Here is a 26,402-nt window from a genome sequence, read left to right as displayed (position 1 = left end):
ATAAGAAATATATACACAGAAAAGCAATTGTACTGTTTTCTCAGGTAAATGTGATATTATTAGTATAAATTCATTTTTGGGGATAAAATCATTTATTATTTACTTGACATTTACAGGAAAATTTTATAAATCAAAAAACTCTGGATCTCTTTTCTTACATTAAGAAACAAACAAACAAACAAAAAACAAGAACATAAAAAAGATATTCAAGGCTTTTAAAAAAAGAAAACAGTCACTATATAAAATGATGAAAATCTGACTAGGAAAGGAAAGAAGAACCACATAAACCAAGGCAGTTAGGGTCATTTCACCTATATATATAAAACCCTAATATGCAAATAGACTGAACGGCGGAACAACCAAACAACTGGTCACTATGATGTGTGCTGACCACCAGGGGATGGGCGCGGAACATGGCGGGCATTAGCAGCAGGTGAGCGGGGGTGCCAGACCACTGTGGGGCAAGCCTCTGGTGGTTACTGAAAATCCTTTGCTTCTGCGTACCACAGTCCCGCTGGGCACTCGCACCTGCTGCCGGGGCCGGCTCCACTTGTACCCGCTGCTGGTGCTTGAGCTGCCGCTCACACCCACTGCCGGCGCCCAGCACTGGTCCCAATCGCTCAGTGCCGTCAGCAGGTGCAAGTGGCAGCTGCTGGCCCTGATCACTCCTCAGGGCTTCTCCAACTCCCCACCCCCCCCGCTCCTGAGGGGCAATCGGGGCAGCAGCCGCCACTCAAACCTGCTGATGAAGCCCACCCTGCTTGCACCTGCTGCTGGTGCCGGCCCCAATTGCTCCACACCGTAAGTGGGTGTGAGCGGGACCAGCGCCATCAGCATGTAAGAGCAGCGGTGGCAGGAGCGGAACTGCTGGCAGACAGGGGGCTGGGGCAGGACGTGCCAGGCGGAGGCACGGAGGATGGGCCAAGACCCGCCCCTGTGCTCACTGCAGCCTCGAGGCCCACAGTTCCTTTGAAGGTGCACGAATTCATGCTCTGGCCCTTAGTGTAGAATATAAAGACCTAAACAACTTGATAATCCCTATGGGATTATTTTATTTATAATAAAGGACAGCCATAAATCTGAAAAAGTTAAGTAATACTGATATGCTCTGTTTAAAAACAAAGAACATTTTGATGGTACAACTGTGTGTAATTGATTAGTACTATATTAAACAATATCCTATCGATGAAATATTTAAATTATTTCGAATTTTCAGTAGCATTATAAACACTGAGATGAACATCATTAAACATACATCTTTACCCTTGTCTGCTTATCTTCTTTCGATGAAAATCTTAGCATGCTATTTCTGGGTGAAAGATTATATGGATTTTACTTAGCGATATATATTGCCAAATTGCCCTCCACAAATATTGTACCAATTGACATTCCCACCAAGAGTGAGAATAAAGCCCATTTCTCTCACCAACACTTGGCATTGGTGTTTTTATCCATGCAAATATTATAGGTGACCAATAATATCATTGCTGTGCTTATTTGCATTTTTGTGATTATTGAGATACAGTAATTAAGGGTAGAGTCTGGAGCCAGACTGTCTGAATCTGAATGCTAGATCCACTGGTTCAAAGTTATTTAAATTCTTGGTGCTTCAGTTTCTTCAACTGTAAAGCAAGAAAACAGTGTCTGACAATAATATTATCCTATATAATAAAAGAGAAACATGGTAATTGGCATACGACCGCTACCCTTCCCCTTGGCTAATCAGCAAGATATGCAAATTAACTGCCAGCCAAGATGGCGGCCGGCAGCCAGGCAGCTTGAAACTAACATGAGGCTTGCTTGCTTCAGTGACGGAGGACTCCAACGTTCCCCCGCCTGCCTTGCAGGCCTCTGAGCTTGCAGTTTAAGAAACATTGTAACAAATATAGAAGCTAAACAAAACCCCAGAAACCTGCTTTCAGCGAGCCCGGGATCTCAGAGCTGGAGTTATACATTGTTTCGATTATAGAACACAAACAAAGCAGATACCTTCTTTCAGCAGCAGAGGCCTCAGAGCTGGAGCCAGAGCTAAACCTGGCCCAGAATAAAAGAGAAAAAAAGAAAAAAAAGGAGCAGTTGGGAGCTTCAGTCGGCCTGAAAACAGCCCTCAGCCCCTCACCCAGACTGGCCACGCACCCAAGCGGGACCCCCACCCTGAAAGGTGTGTGACCAGCTGCAAACAGCCATCATCCCCTCATCCAGGCTGGCCAGGCACCCCAGTGGGGATCCCCACCCTGATCCAGGACACCCTTCAGGGCAAACCAGCCAGCCCCACTCGTGCACCAGGCCTCTATCCTATATAGTAAAAGGGTAATATGCCTCCCAGCACCGGGATCAGCGGAACTGCGAGGCCTCCCAGCACCGGGATCAGTGGAGCCGAGAGGCCTCCTGGCACTGGGATCAGCGTGACAGGGGGCAGCGCCCAAACCCCCTGATCTCCCTGCGGCTCTGTGTGTGACAGGGGGCAGGGCTACAACCTCCCTATCCGCCCTGCTCTGTTCGTGACAGGGGAAGGCGCGCCAACCCCCTGATCAGCCCTGCTCTGTGCCTGTTGGGGGGAGCTCCCCAACCCCCTGATCGCCCTGCGGCTCTGTGTGTGACAGGGTGCGGTGCCTCAACCCCCTGATCGGCCCTGCTCTGTGTGTGACAGGGTGCGGCGCCCCAACCCCCCCCTCACCCCTTCGGGCCCTGCTCTGTGTGTGACGGGGTAGAGCCATAACCTCCCCATCGGCCCTGCCCTGAGTGTGAGAGTGGTGGCGCCCCAACCCCCTGATGGGCCCTGCTCTGTGCGTGATAGGGGGCTGCGCCCCAACCCCCTGATTGGCCCTGCTCTGTGTGTGACAGGGTACAGAGCCCCAACCCCCTGATGGGCCCTGCTCTGTGTGTGACAGGGGGTTGCTCCACAACCTCCCCATCGACCCTGCCTTGAGTGTGACAGGGGGTGGCGCCCCAACCCCCCAATCGGCCCTGCTCTGAGCCCGATCAGGGGCTGCACCTAGGGATTGGGCCTGCCCTCTGCCACCCGGGAGCAGGCCTAAGCCAGCAGGTCGTTATCTCCCGAGGGGTCCCAGACTGCGAGAGGGCACAGGCCAGGCTGAGGGACCCCCCCTCCCCCCCGAGTGCACAAATTTTTGTGCACCGGGCCTCTAGTCTATATAATAAAAGCCTAAGCGGCCATTACAGCAGAATGACCAGAACAACCAGAATGACTGATCACTATGATGCGCACTGACCACCAGGGGGCAGACGCTCAATGCAGGAGCTTCCCCCCAGTGGTCAGTGTGCTCAACCAGAAGCCGGGCTCATGGCTAGTGAGCACAGTGGTGGTGGTGGGAGCCTTTCCCGCCTCTGCGGCAGCGCTAAGGAGCAGTGAGCTGAGCAATAAGGAGCAGCTAGCAGGTGGGTGGTAAGGAGTGAGGGGTCCCGGACTGAGAGAGGGCACAGTGTGTGATAAGTTAATATCTCTAAAGTGCTTACAACCATATGTAGTGCATAGTGCTATTATTAATATTTTATATGTCACCCAATCCTACTTCTTTCTTTGTGTGTAAACTTCCTATCTATATTCTTACTTTTATGCTGGGGTATTCATCTCTTCTTTATTAATTTATTCTTTATCTCTCATGCAGTAAATAAATACTTTCCCCAATAGGTCATTTGTCTTTCCACTTTTTTTATTTTTCCTCTTTTACCTCATTTCCTGCTGTTTTCCTAAAGAAATTTTATTTTATAATGTTTATATAGTCAAGTCTATCAATCTTACCTTTATGGCTTCTAAGTCTTATGTGGATAAGAGAGCACTTCCCACAAATAAAATAAAATATTTTAATTTAATGGTAAAGTGAAAGTTAACAAATTTATTTTTTTAGGAAGAGAAACTTCCATAAAACTTGAGAGGTAATTTCTAGGTAGAGTCTCATTAACTTAATATTCAGGGTGGCTGTTACTGATATTGAATAAACTTATTACAATCTTTTCTCCTTAAAGTACTTTAAAGAAAAATGAAAATATCTTTCCAGTTAGTGTTTTGGGATACTACTAAAATCATTTTCTAGAACTGTAGCTCCTCCACAGAGTGATGACAAGTTGCCTGTTTCAGAATTTCTCTAAATCTTAAAAATGTTTTTCTATAAACAAATAGGTATCTTATGGCCTATGAAATCATTTATCTATGTTTTGCATATTATTGAGAGATTTGGGTCTATTGATACCTTGAATAAAGAGTCACTACATGAAAGACAGGCTCTTAACTGGGGTACACAATTTTTATTGAGATTGGCAAATGCCAAATTAGAAACAAAACATTTTAATGCACTTAATCTGCTCTATTTTCCCCTCAAAGGAAATTTCACTGTGCTTATCTACCCAGGCATGTCTCACCACTCTAGCTCTTTTCAGTTCTAATTACAATTAAAGTTTTGCATCCTTTGCATATTTTTTTGCATTTTTTCTTCCCGGTAACGAATAACATTTAAATAAGACTATTTAACACAACACCCATGGCATGATGCAGAACACCATCCCCAATTCAATATAATGCCATCAGCGGTGGAGTAAGTGGAGAAACTATACTGACATGCTCCCAGGACCAAACTGGAATTACAACTAAAATACAGAAAAACTATCCCGAATAAACAATATAATGCCATCCTTACCTTTGGTATGATTAAACGGCTCGTCTTTATTTCATATTTACAACTTGAATTTATTTTAATTTTCATGAAAGTATTAATCATTTTGGTCGCCACCTGTGGGGCAATCTATCAGGGCCAGACCCCCACCTGGCCCCCTCAGTGCCTGAAAGCTGGACCCCCCGCCGTGGGTCGCCATTTGCGTGGCAATCGGGCCTCTGCTCGCACTTGCCTTGACTTGGCGCTGCCCATTCACCTGCTCCACCATCCTGCCTGGTCCCGCTCTCGTTGGGGCCCGTTGGGGCCCATTGGGGCTGGCAGTACCTCCACTGCTCCCCGTTGCCAGCACTATGTTGCCAATGCCTGCCATGTTCTGCACCGCCCCCTGGTGGTCAACACATGTCATAGCGAGTGGTCGAGCTCCCGGTCAAACGACCGCCCAAGGGGACAATTTGCATATTAGGCTTTTATTAGCTATATATCCTATCTAATAATAGACAAACATGGTAATTAACCGTACCTCCGACACGCTTCCCATTGGCTAATCAGGGCGATATGCAAATTAACTGCCAACCAAGATGGCGGCTGGCAGCCAGGCAGCTGAAGCGAACAGGAGGCTTGCTTGCTCCAGTGAAGGAGGAAGCCAAGGTTCCCCGCCGGCCACTGCTGGGTTCTGAGCTTGCACTCTAAGAAACAATGTTGTAAACATAGAAGCTAAACCATCCCCAGAAACCTACTTTCAGCCAGCTGGGCCTCAGAGCTGGAGTTGAAACAGTGTTTCAATTATAGAACCCAAACAAACCCATATCCCTGCTTTCAGCAGCCGAGGTCTCAGAGCTGGAGCCGAGCCTCAGAGCTAAAGCCGGCTCTCAGTTCCAGTGACAGCCATAGAAGGTAAATAAATCCCAGAATAAAAAAAGAAAAAAGCCGAAACCGGTTTGGCTCAGTGGATAGAGCGTCGGCCTGCGGACGGAAGGGTCCCAGGTTCGATTCCGGTCGGGGGCATGTGCCTGGGTTGCGGGCACATCCCCAGTGGGGGATGTGCAGGAGGCGGCTGATCGATGTTTCTCTCTCATCGATGTTTCTGACTCTCTCTCTCTCTCTCCCTTCCTCTCTGTAAAAAATCAATAAAATATATATATTTAAAAAAAAAAAGAAAAGAAAAAAGAAGAAAAGGAGAGGTTGGGAGCTTCAGTCACCCACAGCCTGAAAACAGCCCTCAGCCCCTCACCCAGACTGGCCAGGCACCCCAGTGGGGACCCCCACCCTGAAGGGGGTATGACCAGCTGCAAACAGCCATCATCCCCTCATCCAGGCTGGCCAGGCACCCCAGTGGGGACCCCCACCCTGATCCGGGACACCCTTCAGGGCAAACCAGCTGGCCCCCACCCATGCACCAGGCCTCTATCCTATATAGTAAAAGGGTAATATGCCTCCCAGCACCGGGATCAGTGGAGCAGCGAGGCCTCATGCCCCGGGATCAGCGGAGCTGCAAGGACTCCCGGCACTGCGATCAGCGGAGCCGCGAGGCCTCCTGGCACCGGGATCAGCGGAGCCACGAGGCCTCCTGGCACCGGATCAGCAGAGCCTCCCAGCACCAGGATCAGCGAAGCAGCGAGGCCTCACTGCCCTTGTCAAGCGGAGCCGCGAGGCCTCCCAGCACCGGGATCAGCGGAGCAGCGAGGCCTCACTGCCCCTGTGTCAAGCGGAGCTGCAAGGCCTCCCAGCACCGGGATCAGCGGAGCAGTGAGGCCTTCTAGCACCGGGATCAGCAGAGCAGTGAGGCCTCACTGCCCCTGTGTCAAGCAGAGCCACGAGGCCTCCTGGCCCCTGGAGCAGCGTGACAGGGGGCAGCGCCCAAACCCCCTGATCGCCCTGCAGCTCTGTGTGTGACAGGTGGAGGGGCCACAACCTCCCTATCCGCCTGCTCTGTTCGTGACAGGGGAAGGCGCCCCAACCCCCTGATCGGCCCTGCTCTGTGCCTGATAGGGGGGAGCTCCCCAACCCCAATTGGCCCTGCTCTGTGTGTGACAGGGTGCGGCGCCCCAACCCCGCCATGGGCCCTGCTCTGTGTGTGACAGGGTGGAGCCACAACCTCCCCATCGGCCCTGCCCTGAGTGTGACAAGGGGGAGTGCCCCAACCCCCTGATCGGCCCTGCTCTGTGCGTGTGACAGGGGGTGGCGCCGCAACCTCCCCATCGACCCTGCCTTGCGTGTGACAGGGGGCAGCGCCCCAACCCCCCAATCGGCCCTACCCTGAGCATGACTAGGGGTGGCATCACAACCTCCCAATCATGCTCTGTGCATGACAGGGGGCAGTGCCCCAACTCCCCAATTGGCCCTGCTCAGAGCCCGACCAGGGGCTGCACCTAGGGATTGGGCCTGCCCTCTGCCACCCGGGAGCAGGCTAAGCCAGCAGGTCGTTATCTCCCGAGGGGTCCAAGACTGTGAGAGGGCACAAGTGGGGCTGAGGGACACCCCCCACCCCCACTGCCAGTGCACAAATTTTTGTGCACTGGGCCTCTAGTACTAGTATAAAAGCCTAAATGACTGGCTGACTGGCTGGTAGCTATGATGTACACTGACCACCAGGGGGCAGACACTCAACACAGGAGCAGAAACCACAGGCATGGAAACATGGAACAGACTGATGAACCTCAGAAAGAAGGGGCTAGGGGGGAGGGCGGGAATAGATTAAACAAAGATCTTATATGCATATTAGAGGCTCAGTGCACGGATTTGTTCACCGGTAGGGTCCCTCACCCTGGCCTGTAGGGATCGGGATGAAACCAGCCCAGTGCACAGATTTGTGCACCAATGGGGTCCCTCAGCCTGGCCTGCGGGGATCAGGCCAAAACCAGTGGGGTCCCTCAGCCTGGTCTGTGGGGATCAGCCAAAACCGGCCCATTGCACCAGTGGGATCCTTCAGCCTGGTCTGCACCCTCTCACAATCCAGGACCCCTTAGGGGATGTCGGAGAGCCCGTTTTGGCCTGATCCCACAGGCCAGGCCAAGGGGCCTCTAGTATAGGATAATACAGATGATGAATATTAGAGGTCTAACATTTAGTTAACTAAAACAATGGAATTTAGTTGTGCCTGCTTAAATTAAAGGCATATGTATATATGGTTCCTGGAACCCAGAAAGAACTTTTGGAAATATATGAGGATAATATTCCCAAAAGCTTTCTAAAGGAAGATAGAGCTTATAATTGAATGGTTTTCCTGATTGCTTAAAGCAGCCACTTTTGAAGTTTTTGACATAAATATGAAAAGGCTCATGTTGCTAAGGAGTCTACCAGAAGTCTGTCTTCATTTGCAGATCTGATTATTACACTGAAAAATATAATTCAAAGCTTTTGTTAAAAATGAAACAGCAGAGTCAATTCCTTAAAGAATCATGAAAGGCTAGCTTATCTCCACATCTGTCTTCCAGCTATATTTGGCAAATAGTGCATTATGTGTTAGCAGTGGGATTACTAATGTGATTGGAATTTTAAACCAAGTACAGTATTCCATAAATCAGCTTATATAAGAAGTCATTCATCAATGCTCCTACTCAAGTCAAATAAAAGTTAAGCCAATGGAATGTCATGTGACCTGGGTTCTAGTTCCAATTCTTGACTACTTTGAAATGTGATCTTAGGTAAGCAAGCTGTTAATTCTATAGGTCTCAGGTTTACAACATCTGTAAAATGAGGGGCTGCTCTAGATGATCTCGATAGTATGTTGCAGCACAAAAAGTGGAAAGGAAGAAATAGATCTTAAATTTATTTTATTAATGGAAGAAGTTAAGCTATCAGCATAGACTGATAATTTTTTCTATTTATTTGCAAAGCTGATAAATATATTCTAAACCACCCTAAAATGCTTAGGTGGGGTTTTCAGGTCAATAAATCTAGAACTTTAACTATCAATTTCCTTTCAGTTTACTAATATGCCTTTCATCTTTAGGTCTTAAAAGTTGCGGTAAAATTTGTTTTCTTTGCAATCATGATATAATTCATCCCAGTCTGGTGTTTCATCAATTTAACAGTTCTAATTGCCTTATTATCTGCTCTGGTGCAGTAGTAAAGCTGCTGAATATTTCATTTACTTACCAATAAGAAAACCCCATATATCTCAGCCTTAAGAATATTACTTCTACCCCCTGGCTGAGCAGAGGCATGAAGAACTTAAGCTTTCTGGAAAGCCAATATAATCTATCACTATTTAACTGTTTGTCAATGTTTATGCCTGTCTCAACTCACATTTAATGGGGCTTTTTATTGTTATTTTCCACTATAAAATTTTGAAGACACCTAAATGTCACTAATTCCCTTCTAAGTTTCCCATGTATACTGCAATGTTACTTGGGAGACACAACGACATGGTGCAAATGCCTTTATATGACCTTAAATGAGTTACTTGCCTGTCTGAGCCTCAGTTTCCCCATGTAAAATAGAAAGACTAACTACAATGTGGTAGAGAATATAAAATAAGTATAGTTCCTGGTCCAAAACTACGTTTATAAGACGTATTCAGTAACTGTTTCTCAAGTCCTTCCCATACCAAGGGTTCCCACTTGGCTGTGATTCTGCTTGTTTGGATTCTAGGCACCAGATACTTCTATAGGAGTATTTTCAAAAGGCTATTTGTAATCCATTAATCAGCATTGTAATCCATGACACCAGAAATCAATTGACTGGGTTGTGATCAGCATTGTTTTTATAGAATAGAACTGAAAACACAAAGAGTGCAACACAAAGGTAAAAATATGAATATTTCATTAAACTTTATTTCAGTTTTATATATGTATATGCATTAGCATACTGTGTCATGATGCAAAATAAAATATATTATTCTGGGTTGGATCAAAAAAGTTTGAAATAAGCTGCTCTATAGAGAAGGAGTCATCTTTGGTTAGATCACTTCTCCCTGCCCATCTCCCAAGGGAAATATACTACTGAGACCAGTATTTCAAAGTCAAAAGAGGCCCACCAGTTCCTTTACAGAAGCAGTTAGATATATATATACACATACACACACACACACACACACACTAGAGGCCCGTTGCATGAAGAGATTCGTGCAATAGGCCTTCCTTCCCCTGACTGCCGGCACTAGTTTTCCTCCGGCACCTGGGACCCAGGCCTTCGCTCCAGCTGCAGTGGAGAAGCGAAGCCTCTTCAGCTTTCAGTCTTCGCTGCTCCGCGCCTGTGTATGCAAATTAACCGCCATCTTTGTTGGGTTAATTTGCATACTCTCCTGATTGGCTTGTGAGCGTAGCAGAGGGATGGTCAATTTACATGTTTGTCTATTATTAGGTAAGATATATATATTTGAGGTTACCTGCATTGTTAATAAGACCAAGGAGCAGAAATTAAATTCTTCCCTTAGAAATACCTTTCTTAACTATTCATCAAGTCCTCATCTCATAATTTTCTTCTTTTGAAACATAGTAGCAAGTAAAAGGCTCCCTGGAGGCCTATAAAAAAGATACTAAAGAAATTTACAACCAGAAACCCAGTTATCCAAATAAGAATATGACATTAAAATCTAAAACCTAACCACAACTCTTTCAGTAAAGTATAGTAATCTTTTGGGGAGAATATTTATTTTGTCTTACAGCAGAGCCAAATTAAATGGGAGGTGAGAAAAGATGGTTAGGAAAGGCTTTCCCAAGAAAGTGATATCAAAGTTAGGATTTGATGGATGAGTAAGAATTAACAGAGCAAAGGAGAAAGGGTATGTGGCAGGAGTAGCAAGCAGGAAGGCAGCATTGTAGGTACCAAAAAAGAACAATGAAAGATTCTAAAGCAAGAAAGAGTATGGAAAGTTGGTTTGAGAATTAAGAGGATTCTTTGAGTGTGGAGGATTATAGCAAGAGATAAAGCTACACAAGAGAGCAGGGCCCCAGAATGTAATCTTATAAGGCCATACTAAAGAATTTGGAATTTTCCTTAATGTAACTGACAATCATATTAGGTAAGAGGCATAATCATATTTGCCTTTTTCAAATATCACTATAACTACACTATGGAGAATGCAATAGAGAGGGGCCATAGACTAGGGTCAGGTAGACAAGAGAGTATGGTAGTAATCCAGAAGAAAGAATGTGGTGGCTAGTCCAGGTGGTAGCTGTGGGAAATAAGAGATGTAGATAAAGTTGAAAATTATTTTAGTGGTGAATGATGGATGTGGGAGAAGCCAAAAATAGTGCCACTGTCTGAGAGAGGAGCCCAAGAGAAAAATATATAAGAAGGAGCACAGGAAAGGAAAAACATTCAACTAGTACCTTTTAGATCATGCTATGTTTGAGGTACCCATGTGACATTAAAGTGAAAATGTCCAGAGCTAATGTGCCCATCCATATTAGTATATGGGTGACCTTTGTTTCACCACTGTTGGTAAGAAAAGAATCAGACTACAGTGGGTTAAGAAGTGACTGAGAGGTTGGAGTGTGGAGCCTGTGAATACAGACAACTCTTTTGACAAGTATGGCTCCTAGGGAGGAAAATGAGATAAAGGTTGGTGTTGATTCTTTAAGATGTTAGTGACTTCATCATGCTTGGATACTTGGTAAGAAACTGATAAAGAAATTAAAGACACAGAAAAGAGAAGAGACAAACACAAAGGGCTAGACAGGATGGCATTTAGAGCACACGTAGTATGTTGGCTTTCCATAAAAGGTTCAGATCTTTGATTCTAAGAGGAAGTAATGAGGAAAGTAAGGGTGCAGATGCAGTTAAATCTGTAGGTTTGATGGTGCATAGGACACATACGAAGAGCACTGATTCTGCCATTAGCCAGGGAAGACTTCAGGCAAGAAGTAATGATTAAGAAGAGACCTAAAAATTAAGGATTAATAAATCTTAATCTGAGCTGTATGTTGGGGATGTGCTAGTCGGAAGAAACGGCATGGTTAAAAAAGGCCTGAAGAAAGATTTGATATTCAAAAGTTGATATATTTACAAGCCCTAAAACAGAGTAGGGAAATTGGCTTGAGCCTGAAATTGGCCCTTGGCTAAATTTCATCTACCTCTCAGGCTGCTATTGATACAGTTCAGGGAATACTTTATATCCTGAGAGGCCACTCTAGTTAGCCTAATCAGAGTACTCTCTCTAACAATTAAGGATTGAAGAACTGTGAGCACCGATTTACCAGCCAGTCATTTAGCTTTGAATCAAACACTTCTTTTTCCACCCTATAAAACTTCACCCAAGGATAAGTTTTTATTGATATATATTATATATATGTGTGTGTGTGTGTGTGTTTGTATAATGTATATATAATATATAGACATAAATGTGTGTGTGGATATATATATGTGTATGTATATACATATATATACATACTTACACACACACACACACACATGTATGTATTTTAGAGAGAGTAAGGGCAAGAGAGAAACATCAATTGGTTGCCTACTGTACACGCCCTTGTTAGGGGCTGAACCCACAACCTAGGTATGTGCCCTGACTGGGAATGGAATCCACAACCTTTTGATGTACAGGATGACACTCCAACCAACTGAGCCACCCCAGCCAGGGCTCTCAAAAACTTCCTGAATAACTATTAAGTTTAAGGCACTATCCTGGATTCTGAAGACTGCAAAGAGAATAAAGCATGTTTTGCCACTCCCAAGGACCTTCACCCTTTAATGAAAATAAGTGTAATGTTATTTTATGGCCAGTAAGTAGGGAGTAGAAGGGGAGAGACGAGTGAGAGACATGGGGAGAGGGAGAGATAGAAACATCAATGATGAGAGAGAATCACTGATCGACTGCCTTCTGCACATCCTCTGCAACCTGGGCACATGCCCTGACCTGGAATTGAACCATGACCTCCTGTTTCATGAGGCCCATCGTCCAAAGCAAGTAACATTCATTCTTTCTTTCACCTCTTACTCCCCTTTCTATTACCTTGTGTCCCGTTCCTCTACATGTCTCTCACTCATCTCCCCCTTCTACTCCATATTTTTCTGGCCATAAAACTGGATGAAAATAGGGTTCTACAGAAAGTACCCTCACAGGGTGATCTGATCATAAATTCCTAACTGAGCAGGTCATAGTGGATAGTCACACAACAGGCATATTACTTTAGTAAAAGATTTATCTTTGCCTTATTCAAGCCCTGTCCATTACTTCTGTGCATCTAGATTAACTCACCTTAGAAATAAACACCCTTAAGAGAACACATAATCTTAACTATCCTATAATCCAAATCCTATTTTGTTTTCTCCCACCTTCATGTAATCTTTCTTAAATTCCCTTCTTAATTTCAGATGCAAAAAAAAGAAGCTGCAAACTGCCATTCTTCAGAAGCACTTGAGATCTTGCTTTCTGGCATGTCATCAGTTTGGTACAAATAAACTCTTACAAAAATTCTCTACAAGTTTGGACATTTCTTATCTCGCCAGTGTCAATGGTCTCCAAGAGAATACAAAGGACATTTGGGGACTATAACATTTGAAGACTTAACTTTCAGTAAATACCTAAAAATCTATATGTATAAAAGGCTAATATGCAAAGTGTCCCCTTGGGAGTTTGACCGGGAGTTTGATCGCTCGTTATGATGTGTGCTGACTACCAGGGGGCAGCACGGAATGAAGGAAGGCCCTGGCCAGCAGCCAGAAGACCCTGATCGGCCCTGATTGCTGGCCAGGCCTAGGGACCCTACCCGTCCACGAATTTCATGCACCGGGCCTCTTGTGTTCATATAATATAGTTTTAATTTTGCTTAAAATACAATTCTAAAGATTATGAGCTGAGAAGGCAGCATTCAGAAATAAGTCACCAATATTGTGAATGAGTCTGACAACTGTCCAGCATCAAATTTCAATGTAGTTTTTCTGTTCTTTATTTTATCCTTGTGATATAATTTTAGTAAATGAATTAAAACACACACACATTTTGTTTCTTGCAGGAAAAAGACCCAGAAAAGAAAGTAAATTGCTAGTGACAGAGATAATAATAAGTACAGAAATCTAAGGAAATTATTGTTTGCAAATTTGGGGATTTGAAAAAATCTCAGAAATTTAACAAAACATAAATTGTATATTGTATTTTCTTCCACTCCCATACCATTGTTTATAAAATGAAAACAATAGCCAGAAAATTCTTAACTGGGCTGTGGAATAACTATCTGAGATCCTTTTTTAAAAAATGTTTTTATTGATTTCAGAGAGAGGGAGGCATAGAGAGATAGAAACATCAATGATGAGAGAGAATCATTGATTGTTTCCTGCATGGCCCCTATTGGAGATTGAGCCTGCCTCCTGGGCATGTGCCCTGACTGGGAATCAAATCATGACCTCCAGGTTCATGGGTCAACACTCATCCACTGAGCCACACTGGCCGGATGAGATTCTTAAAGGCTTGGTAATCAACTACAGAATTAAGGCACTTTATCACACCATTAGACTCAAAAGATTAGCTAGGAGAAATAAATGCCAGTCAAAAGTTATTGCCTTACTGAAAAAATAGCATATAATGAACTAGGGGCCCGGTGCACGAAATTCGTGCACTGGGTGGCGGGGGGGAGTGTCCCTCAGCCCAACCTGCCCCCTCTCACATACTGGGAGCCCTCAGGCGTTGACCCCCATCACCCTCCAATCGCAGGATCGGCCCCTTGCCCAGGCCTGACGCCTCTGGCCTAGGCGTCCGGCCCGGGCAGCGGGGACCCACAGCTGCAGTGGCCCCGCGATCGTGGGCTTCACTTTAGGCCCAGGCAAGGGGCCCCTAGCTCCTGGGACTGCCAGCTTCGACCGTGCCCAGCTCCCATCGCTGGCTCCACCCCTACTTCCTGCTATCACTGGCCAGGGTGGAAAAGGCACCTGATTCTCCGATCATGGCTGGGGGGCAGGGCAAAGGCGGCCCCAGGGCCGCCTTTGCCCTGCCCCTCCAGCTCTTAGCTCCCCCCTGGGTTTCCGATCACTGTCAGTGGCAGGGGGCTTCTTCCTGCTTTCCCTTTCGCCTCCCTGCATTGTGCCTACATATGCAAATTAACTGCCATCTTGTTGGCAGTTAACTGCCAATCTTAGTTGGCAGTTAATTTGCATATAGCCCTGATTAGCCAATGAAAAGGGTAGCTCGTACGCCAATTACCATTTTTCTCTTTTATTAGTGTTGATGGTTAAAGGCATGGACTAACAGACCCAAGCCCTAGATCAGGGGTGGGCAAACTTTTTGACTTGAGGGCCACAATGGGTTCTTAAACTGGATCGGAGGGCTGGAACAAAAGCATGGATGGAGTGTTTGTGTGAACTAATATAAATTCAAAGTAAACATCATTACATAAAAGGGTACTGTCTTTTTTTTTTTTTTTTAGTTTTATTCATTTCAAACGGGCCAGATCCGGCCCGCGGGCCGTAGTTTGTCCACGGCTGCCCTAGATTGTCTAATCTATTTTGCCACTTAATAACTGTGTGTTCTTTTGAAAGTCACTTAATTTCTGCGTTCTGGGCCTTGGAGAAGCAAACACTAAAATGGGATTAAACCTGCAAGAATTTTATCAGTGCAAACACTCCTGAGAGAGAAAATGGGAAGGTGGCTGGCAAAGGCTAGGAGAGTCATTGGATAATGATGCAAGTTGGACTCGGAATGAAGGAGAGTAAGGAAAGGTTAGGAAGGAGCATCCTAGACTGCCATGCAATTTTAGAAGGTTTGGCAAGGCTATGCACGTCTCTCAGGAAAAGGTGAGTCTGCCACTTGCTGTCCAGCAACTCATGAAAAGTGAGGCCTGGAGAAAAAATGTTTTAACAGTGTTCACAGTTCAGTAGCTGGGGCCCTTGATTATTACACTCCCTGAGTATGAAGGTCTTCAAGTTCCATTCTCATGGCTACCAAAACCTCTTCTAAGAGTTTTCACATCTATAAATTCCCTATTAGTATCCTTCCTATTTCACAAGGTTGTGCCAAGTATCATCGTAGCACTAGGGATATAATGGTGAACAAGAGTGACATGGTCTCTGCCCTCAAAGAACTTACTTGATGATACAAAGAAATGGAGGCAAGTAAATTCTGTGAGGTTCATTCAGATTGTCACTCACCTATACTAGGTGTACCGGTTAATATAGATTTTTAATATAGATCTGCATAAAAATGCAGATTTTTTTCACTGGATGGAGTCACACAAATGTTGATATATATGTGATTTGATATGTATGCTATTTTTGTTGTATTGACAGCAAGCTTCAAAACTTCATATGTCAACTTTGCTGAAGGTGTTAACATCACAGATATTTTTATGCTTAAAAATGTTAAATTTCGTGCCAAAAAAAAAAAAAAAGAGCATTTGTGGGAAGTTTTAATTCATTACCTTATTTTGAAGAAAAGTGCTGCTGAATACTTCGGGAAGCTTATGGTGAACATGCTCCATCTCAAGATACTTGTGAACGCTGGTTTAAACGCTTTAAAAGTGATGATTTCAATGTGAAAGACAAAGAACGTCCAGGTCAACCGAAAAAGTCTGAAGACCAACAATTACAAGCATTATTGGATAAAGATACATGTCAAACTCAAAAAAAACTTGCAGAAAGATTAAATGTTGCTCAGCAAACAATTTCCGATTGTTTACAAGCAATGGGAAAGATTTTAAAGGGAGGAAAATGGGTGCCACACATCAACTGAACAAAAGACAAATGGAAAACTGAAAAGTCATCAGTAAAATGTTGCTTCAACGGCACGAAAGAAAGTCTTTTTTTGCATCAAATTGTGACTGGCGATGAAAAGTGGATTTATTTTGAGAATCCCAAATGCACAAAACCATGGGTTGATCCAGGTCAACCATCAACATCGACTGCAAGGCCAAATCGCTTCAGAAAGAAGACAATGCACTGCGTTTGGTGGGATCAGGAAGGTGTGGTGTATTATGAGCTTCTAAAACCAGGTGAAACCATTAATACTGATTGCTACTGACAACAAATAATCAATTTGAACCACACTTTGATCGTGAAACAACCAGAATGGGCCAGAAGACACGGCAAAGTAATTTTGCTTCATGATGACGCACCATCACACACTTCAAAACCAGTTAGAGACACGTTAAAACAGTGGTTCTCAGCCTTGGCTGCACATTAGAATCACCTGGGAATCTTTTTAAAATCCTGATTTCTGGGCCTCATTCCGGAGGAGTTTAAAAAGATTCCCAGGTGATTCTAATGTGCAGCCAAGGTTGAGAACCACTGCGTTTAAAAGACCTTGCCTGGGAAGTATTAACCCACCCACCATATTCACCAGACCTTGCTCCTTCAGATTACCACTTGTTCCAATCAATGGCACATGCACTTTCTGAGCAGCACTTCAAAACATATGAAGAAGTGGAAAATTGGGTCTCTAAATGGTTTGCCTCAAAATAAGAAAAGTTCTTTTGGGACGGTATCCAAAAATTACCTGAAAGATGGGGGAAATGTGTAGCTAGCGATGGACATTATTTTGAATAAAGCACTTTTGATGTTTCTCTTGAGATTATCGTGTTTTCTTTGATTACAAAATCCGAATTATTAACCGACACACCTAGTAAACCTATGATGGCTCTCTACTACCTATAGAAAAAAAACACCTATACTTCTTAGCATGACATACAACTGGGTCCTAATTTATTTTATCAACCTTATCTCTTACTAACTCCTCAGTCCCCACACACCCTAATTACTCCAACCATCACAAACATTGTCTCCCAAATGAAATATACTGAGACACATCTCCATGCTTTTATACATATAGTTCTATCTAGAATGTGACCTGTAATCAGCCTTAAGAGCCCACTCAAATGTCATTGATGATAAGCCTCTTTAACCCTAGAGTAGTGGTTCTCAGCAGGGGCAATTTTATTCCCTACCCTGCCCCCCACCCTGGGAGCTATATGACAATTTAGGTTGTCACAAGTGTGTGTGGCGGACGGGTGCTACTGGCATCTAGAGGGTAGAGGGCATGGATGCTGTTAAACACCCTACAATGAAAAGGACAGCTTTCCTGGCCCCCAACAAAGAAGTATCCAGATTAAAATGTCAAAGTGCCAAGGTTGAAAAACCCTGCCCTAGAGGCAGTTTGCCATAACCTAATCTGGGTTCACGTAGCATTCTGTCCTTAATTCTGTGACTTTTGTCTTTCTCTGACATCAGGAGCTCCTTGAAAACAGAGTGTGTTATTCATTTTCCTATATCCAATGACTTCACAGAGTCAGTCTCATCTCCTTTATAAATTTCTTAAAATTAAAAAGGGTATAGTCAAGTGTACTGGTGTCACTCAAAAGGTGCTCTCTCATCCTTGCTCTACCACTTGCTGGCTGTTTATCTTTGGGCAAATTATTTAAACTCAATTTCTTCATCTATTAAATGGGGTTCACAACAACTACTTTATATGAGAACTGTAATGGTTAAAAGACACACACGTTATGTGCTTAGCTAATGTATGGCACATAGTGAAAGCTCAAAAAATATTAACTAACACTGCTGTTCCCATGCCTTGTTATGTTGCCAAAATAAGCAAAAGGAAGCTAAATGCCAAAATTTTAGAAGCAGAAAACATTAGTATTCAGCAATTCAACTATAAAAGTGATATAAAATTTCCATTCCCTTTTCAGATTTTTCTCATCACGCATTGGTTTCAGAGCAGTACTTTGAATCATATTTATTTGTAATTCAGAACAATGTTGTAATATTTGTTTTTAATTAAAAATGCTTTCTGTTACTAAAATGAATTTACTTTAAGTCACAAACCTAGTTTACTTAAGTTTAGTAACACTGTATTTAAGAGAAATGTCACCAATTTCAAGGAAGATACGAGTCTTAATTTTCACCTGAACATCTATTAAGGAATGTTAAGCTAAGATATATCACATGTTATGTGTTACAAAGCACTTGTGAATGCTCTTTCAACTAAGAATTGAACCCCATGGGGGTGCCATTTTTTTGGCAAAAACTGAGTAACAAAGTTCTGGTGAACAGTGGTCAATATATAACATAGTGCCTTACGCATAGCAAATGTTCACTAAGTAGCCGTTGAAATAAATTCAATGAAGAAATCCTCAGGCCTGGGAAATTTTATCACAGTCCAGGTTGGCAGAGTATTAGTAGCCAGTTATCATCTCACATTTTCTCTGAACTCTGGCTTATTAGAAAATATTTTTCCCATGGGAAGAAAGACAGGGATATTCACGGGTTATGGTGGTCACTTAAAAACTGCAAGAAAAATGAGCTTCTGTGTGCTTGCTGCTAGGGAAAGAACTAGTTGCTGATGTCTTCAAATTTATTAGTCACCCCTGTTCCAATGATTGTAAAACACACATGTGAAGACTGAACGGATTATGTCCATTTGGTTCTCAACAGGGAATGTCAGCCTTTAGAAACATCTCAAACTGCCACTGAAGATTTGTGTCATTGTTTCAATTATTTCTAACTTATGAAAACAAAATTCCAGCCACGTGGGACATTAAAGTGAAAAATTTGATACTAAAATAATATGGGGGAAATATTTATCTTATTTTCTTTATAATAAACATGTATTCCAGGATAAGGGAAAATAATTTCGTATAATACAAATTTGATCTTGGCCCTGGCCAGGGAGTTCAGATGGTTAGAGCTTCACCCCGATATGTCAAGGTTGTGGGTTCCATCCAGGTCAGGGCACACACAAGAAGCAACCATTGAATGTATAAATAAGTGGAACAAGAAATCAATGTTTCTCTCTCTCTCTCTCTCTCTTCCCCCCTTTCCCTTCCTCTCTCTCAAGCCAATTTAAAAAATAAATTTGATCTTAATCAAAAGACTAATCCTAACAAAAAAGCTATGCCCCAATACTACTACCTTCAGTAATAAATTCAACACATAGACTTAAACCTGCCCTTCAGATATTAACTTCATAACCATAATAATAAACCCATAAACTGTATAAGGCAATCTCTCATAAACATTTTATTTCATTTTTCCTTGGTTTTGAATAGGCATGAGGAATAATAGAAATGCTCTTTGTGTATGCATCATTCACTTCTGTGCTCACTAAAATTGTAGCATCTGGATCACAAATTAAGTACTATGCTTATGTTTTTACCTCACAGAACTATCAAAGCGCGCAATTTTTTTTAAAGTCTTAACTTATCCAAATCACATAAACATTATTTAATCCAGTCAATATATTCCTCAAACATTTACTTATATCATACAATTAGCTTCTTCAAGATAAATTGTTGTAAAAACCAAGTCAAATATCTACTAGCTTTATATCTGGAATTACTATGAAACATAAAACATCCAAAATCATTTTCTAATCTCTTCTTCAAAAAAGTGTTATAAAAGCCATTTACCTAAACAAAAACTTAAGTTACTATTCTAACATGTAGGGAGTTATCATTTAAATTTGCTTGCAATATTTTGAAGAAAATTATACTCTTAAAATCCTCCCTCCTCATACATATACACTTACAGGCCAAATTTTTAAGAATTAGGCTTATTTGTGGGAAATACCCAATAATTTTATAATACTTATAATTTTATAGATATAATACTAATAGAAAAATTTTGAAAAAATTCTGGCCTTAATAAGTAAAAAAAAAAATCAAACCTAAGAGCAATCATCACATTCTTTTTGTCAGTGAAAAACACATCAGCATTTATTCTTTCCATATAACCAAAAACATTGTTACAGTAAAAAAACTTAATGTAAAATTATTTATTACATTAGGAACTTTTAAAGACTACAAGGAATCTAAACTTTCAGAGCAGTTAACACTTCTCAAAAATATTATGGAAAATGCACTGACCTATAATAATCAAATATAGCAAGTAGTTGTAACAGTTCACAAATGTATCAAAAGCTTAGGAAAGGCATATAAAAGTGTTAGTCTTTCTTTAAAAGGCTAATGTCTATTAACAGCTTAAAACAGGCCACAGTAGGGGGTTAATATGTTGTTGTCTGAATCACTTTCATCAGTTTAAGTACCTATTAGTTCTTATTAGCAAGGTGTTATTGGCCTTTTAAAGTTTTTTCTGTTTCTTCTTAGTCTATTTGCCCAGATAGATTCTTTGGCAATAAATAATGTTTGAAACAATTTAATTTGTATTTCTTTATATTTTTGAATTTTAGATTTGCATTTTAAAAATGTCTTAGCATATCTGCATATCCAATCTGTTTTTATCTTATAATTTTCACCAGTATGGAAAGCACATACTTTCTAAAATGTCTCCAAAGGGCAGAAATCACGATGATCTTCTCAAGAACCAAAGCAATTCACATGCTCTCCTAAAATCATTAACGCTGCACTGACTACAAAATAAATGTTCACAAAGTAAAGCTGACCAGTTTATTAAACTTAGTTCTAACACAACCAATCGTTATTCTTTAGATATCACTTACTTATTGTTTAAAACTGAAATTCCAATGATAAAACTGAAAAATAACTTATAGTCAATGATCACTGAGCCCACTTTCATCAACCTGTGGATGAAAAAGGAGCTCTAATAAATCCAACTGAAACTAACCTCCCAGGATCATCATAAATTCCTAACTGGGCAAGTCATGGTGGGTAGTCATGTCCCAGGCCTATAAAAGGTTTATCTCCCCCTTAAGCAAGCCCTGTCCCTTACTTTTCTCCCACCTTCATGTAATCTTCCTCACACTCTCTCCTCAATTCCAAAGGTATAATAGAAACTGTAAAACTGTCATTCTCCAGAACATTTGAGATCTTGTTTCCCAAGCATGTTGTCAGTCTGGCTCAAATAAACTCTTACAAAAATTCTCTACAGGTTTGGACATTTCATGTCAACAGACCAAACTTTGAATAAAATCTAACTTTAAAAAATTTATATATGGAGTTTCCTCAAAAACTTAAAAATGGAACGTTCATTTGACCCAGTGATCCCTCTTCTAGGAATATATCCCAAGAAACCAGAAACACCAATCAGAAAGAATATATGCACCATATATTTATATATATATATATATATATATATATGTGTGTGTGTGTGTGTGTGTGTGTGTGTGTGTGTGTGTGTATGTATATCAAAGCAATTTACAATAGCTAAAGATTTAGAAACAGCCCAAGTGCCCATCAGCAGATGAATAGATTAAAAAGGTGTGGTATATTTACACAATGGAATACTATGCAGCTGTAAAAATGAAAGAATTCTTACCACAGCATGGATGGACCTGGAGAGTATTATGATAAGCGAAATAAGCCAATCAGAGAAGATAAGTATCACATGATCTCACTCATATGTGGAATCTAATGCACAAAATAAACTTAGGAACAAAATAGATCCAGAGACATAGAAGCACAGAACAGAATGACACATTTCAGAGGGAGGGTGAGGTGGGGGAGTGCTTGGGAGTGATTAACTGTGGAACTTATATACATACTAGAGGTCCGATGCACGAAATTCGTGCAAGGGTCTTGGTCCCGGCCCCTGCCCGCTGCCGCCGGGGCATCTGCCACAGCCCCCGCCCTCTGCGGCTTTGTCCGGAAGGAAGGACGTCCAGAAGGACATCTGGTCTAATTAGCATATTACACTTTTATTATTATAGATAGCCCATGGACACAGACAATAGAGTGGTGAAGGCCTTGGATGGACGAGTGCATAGTGGAGTGCGTCAATGGGAAAGAAACAAACCAAGGGGACATCTGTAATACTTTCAACAATTAAGAAAATAAAAATAAATTCTGAAGAATTCACACTTGTTATATGACATAGTGTAATGTAATTTTAGAAAGTTTCCTGATTCTGGCTCTACCAGTAATTGACTGGGTAATCCTGAGCAAATTAACTACCTCTCTTGTTTGGTTGGGGGAACCGGGTAGGAAGTACGGGAACAGGGAAAGAGAGAAGAGCAGGAGAGAATCTCTAAGGGGTACTTCGTCAGCTCTACAATTTAATTTTTCAAAAGGACAAGATTTTCTACTTTGAGGACTATTTTGAGAAGTGAAATTAATTTCGATTGTTTAGCATACCTGTATGCCTCATCAGTCCTTGTCATTTTCAACAATGTGGAAAGTACTTTCCTACAAAAACTAAACATACTTGGGTTTTTCCACTTACACAGTTTAATTCTTTCCAGACCAAATGGGTGCTAAATTACGTGTTAAAATATTGTGTGGAATTATAAGTAGATAAAAGGGCAACCTGCCAACACAGTAAACCCTAATTCTGCGGACCTCGATTTAATGGACTTCAGACTTAATGAACAAAATTTCCAGTCCCTATGTCATATGTGAAAATTAATACCCTATTAATTTTAAAATGCTTTTATATATATTTGTGTATAAATAGTGTAACAGTTTTTGTTATTTCTAACAAATTTTAGTGAATAGGCCATGTGTTGGAAAAAGCACTGCAGTAATTTCACCAACAAATAAATATTACATATCTACAACTATAGTCTACATATTTAAATCCAAGAGTCACTGCTCATAAACAATGTTTGATAAATAATAAGCATGTTATCACACCTCATCGCACGTGGTAACTGGTTTTGTTGTCGTGAGTTGACTTTCTGTAGCAGTTTTAACAATCACCAGCTGATATTCCTACTTGCACTAAGCCAAGCCCCAGACGTGTGCATTTGTTAACTCTTGATGACTGGTGAATGCACACATTTAGTAGATCTATTCAGTATAAATTTAAAATTACTGTAATACATATAGGAAACTTTTACATACTTAATTTTAATTACACAAATGTGTCTACATAAGTAAAACCAGGTAATTTGTCAATTTTTTAACATACATATTCAGAAAACCTACTTTATTATTATGTAACTAGAGGCCCGGTGCACAAATTCATGCACTGGTGGGGTCCCTCAGCCTGGTCTGCTCCCTCTTGCAATCCGGGACCCTTTGGAGGATGTCAGACTGCTGATTTCAACCCGATCCCCACAGGCCTGGCCAACATCCCCTGAGGGATGTAGTAGTGGGGCCAGGCACTGCACCACTCCCACTCATTCCGGCCCCACTGTGCCTGCCGCCGCTGCCACTGGGTAGCATGCTGCCACGGAGACGGGAGAGGCTTGCACTGCTGCAGCTGCACTTGCCAGACATGAGCCTGGCGTCTGGTGCCCTTCAGTCAGCTGAGTGGTGTTGGCGCTATGGGAGCGCACTGACCGCCAGGGGGCAGCTCCTGTGTTGAGCATCTGCCTCCTGGTGGTCAGTGTGCAACACAGCGACCGGTTGACCAGTCGTTTGGTCACTTAGGCTTTTACATATATATAGATGGACCTTTGGCTTTAATGGACACTCCCTTGCTCAATTAGTCTGTTATATCAAGGTTTTACTGTATCTCCCAATTTTAGAACACATAAGCCAATTGAGCCAGTGAAGGGTAGTAGAATGTCACCCCCAAACATGTCACCTTGACATAAGCATAATTTTGAGCTGAAGACAATTGAGAAAAAGCAGATATAAGTTATCTGCCCTCCCCCTATTTACCTAAAAGCAGATCATATATTTGTAAAAGTGTCCCCCCTTTCCTCTCTACCAGAAGACAGAAGTTAATCACCAAAGACAACTCTAGACCCTTAGCCTTGAGATAGCACCAACGGAATCTACATGACAAACTTTACCAATTAGCCCTTACTTCCATTTCTCCCACAAATATTTACCTTCTCACAATTTGTCAGAAACCCAAAGTCCTTTTCCTTTAGATTGTCACTTCTGTACAAATTTATTGTTCTTTTGTTAAGATGCTATATAAGGCCAAGTCTTATAAGCACTCTTGAGTTACTCACTACTGAGTATTCCCATGTGTTTGCATTTTAATAAACGTCTATTTGTTTTCCTCTTACTAATCTGTCTTTTGTCAGTCTGATTTACAGGGTCCCAGCCAGAGTATTTATTTAGTGTTATGCCCAGATTTCAAGATACCCAATAGACCAACAGGGAGCTAGCCGAGTCCGATGCAAAAAGCAGAGAGTCTTTATTATTATTACAGACCCGGGTCTGGCTCCCAGCCTCTACTGACGCAACAGCGAGATGAGAGTGCCAGCCCCGTGGGAAAAATGGGTTTTAATAGGGGGGTGGAGTGAGGGGAGGAGAGATGACTGTGGGCCCTGCTGATTGGCCAGGTGCAAGTCGGGTCTTGTTACACAGGATGTGGTCATATCTATGGCGCGCATGTCTCTTGATTGTCATTGGTTAGTTTAAAGAAATCCTGGGCGTGGCTAGCAGAGGCTTGGGCTTCCGGGAAGAAGCCTTGCCTAGCACATGGCTGCTAGGGTAAGATGGCGGGCGTAGCCCTCGCCCTTTCATTTAGTACAGAGGAGGACAAAAGTAGGTTTACAGTTGTGAGTACATGAATTTATTTCTTGAATTATTATTTATTATTGTATTACTTATTTGTATTACAACTGTGAATCTACTTTTGCCCTACCCTGTAGAGCAAAAAGTTTCTCTTCCCCTAAACCAGCAATTCCACTTATAGGAATTTGTTCTACAGATATACCTGCACATTTGTAAAACTACAGATATAGAAGAAAATTCATTACTGTATTTTCCAAAAGAGTAAAATACTGGAAACGATATAGAGGCCCATTAATAAAAGACTAGTTTAAAAAAAAAAGTGGCCCTGACCCGTTTGGCTCAGTGGATAGAGCGTCGGCTTGCGGACTGAAGGGTCCCAGGTTCGATTCCAGTCAAGGGCATATACCTTGGTTGCCGGCACATTCCCAGTGAGGGGTGTGCAGGAGGCAGCTGATCTATGTTTCTCTCTCATCGATATTTCTAACTTTCTATCCCCCTCCCTTCCTCTCTGTAAAATATCAATAAAATATATTTTTTAAAAAAAGTGGTATGTCCATACAAAAGACTATTTTGCAGTCATTAAGGGGGGGGGGGGGCGGTCGGACAGAGGCTGTTCCGTATATTCCAATATCGAAGTGCAAAAAAAAATGCAGTGTGCAAAACAGTGTCTAGAGCAGTGGTTCTCAACCTTGGCTGCACATTAGAATCACCTGGGAATCTTTTTAAAATCCTGATACCAATGCACTAATCCCTCTCCCTGTCCCAGAGGTCAAAAGTTCCAGTCCTTGAATTATGGTTGGTTCCTCTAGCAATATCCCCCTTTCTTAGATAAGTTATCAGCTTTCCAGAAGTTGCCTCATTAACATAACAAAATACACCTTTTATCTCTCTTCACTTAGGAAATTCCAAGGGTTTTAGTAGCTCTGTGTCAGAAATGGGGAGAAAGACCAAATATATGTTTATTATAAATCACGTATCACAGGACCCTACTTGCTCATGTGAATTATGTCTATTAATATTTACTGTACTAGAAATTAAAACTGAAAAACTTAATGAATATTTTTAAAATTAAAAAGATTTAAGTATACTTAATCCACCTAAATATAAAAGAAATGTACATATCAACAAGAATAACCTGTTTTGGCTCTAGCCAGTATGGATCAGTTGGTTGAGCATCGTCCTGTCCCATGCACCGAGAGGTTACTGGTTTGATCCCCAGTCAGGGCACATGTCCCCATTGCGGGCTTCATCCTCCGTAGGGGGCATGCAGGAGGCATGTTTCCCACACCCCCTTCTCCCTTCCCTTCTCTCTAAAAATCAATAAAACCAGTAAAAATAAATAAATAACCTATTTTGCTCTGGCCAGGTGGCTCAGTTGGTTGGAGCACTATCCTGTACACTAGAAGGTTGCCAGATCAATTCCTGGTCAGGGTGCATACCTAGGTTGTGGGTTCGATTCCTGGTTGGGACATGGACAGAAGGCAACCAACCAATGTCTTTCTAACATCGGTGTTTCTCTCTCTGACTCCCTTCCCCTCTCTCTAAAATCAATAAACATATC

At 42.2% G+C, this 26,402-nt stretch overlaps 1 protein-coding gene and 1 long non-coding RNA gene across 4 annotated transcripts in view; both read right to left on the bottom strand.

Moving 5' to 3' along the window:
• Positions 1-26,402, bottom strand: part of LOC132233506 (uncharacterized) — a 251,850-nt gene that overhangs the window by 204,192 nt on the left and 21,256 nt on the right. The gene's annotated exons all lie outside the window — the stretch shown is intronic.
• The window catches only part of TBCA (tubulin folding cofactor A), a 63,937-nt gene that overhangs the window by 29,410 nt on the left and 8,125 nt on the right, over positions 1-26,402 (bottom strand). Inside the window, exon 2 of one of the 2 annotated variants that reach the window (XM_059694263.1) lies at positions 15,935-16,084. The exons of the other annotated variant lie outside the window; for it this stretch is intronic. Within the exon in view, the coding sequence (XP_059550246.1) occupies positions 15,935-16,084 (150 nt within the window). The remainder of the gene's footprint in view (positions 1-15,934; positions 16,085-26,402) is intronic. 2 annotated transcript variants of the gene reach the window in all.

This window comes from Myotis daubentonii, chromosome 4 (assembly GCF_963259705.1).
Source record: "Myotis daubentonii chromosome 4, mMyoDau2.1, whole genome shotgun sequence".
In the NCBI taxonomy this organism is placed as follows: Eukaryota; Metazoa; Chordata; class Mammalia; order Chiroptera; family Vespertilionidae; genus Myotis; species Myotis daubentonii.
The sequence above is the reverse complement of the archived record's forward strand: the minus strand, read 5'-3'. Positions and strand labels throughout refer to the sequence as shown.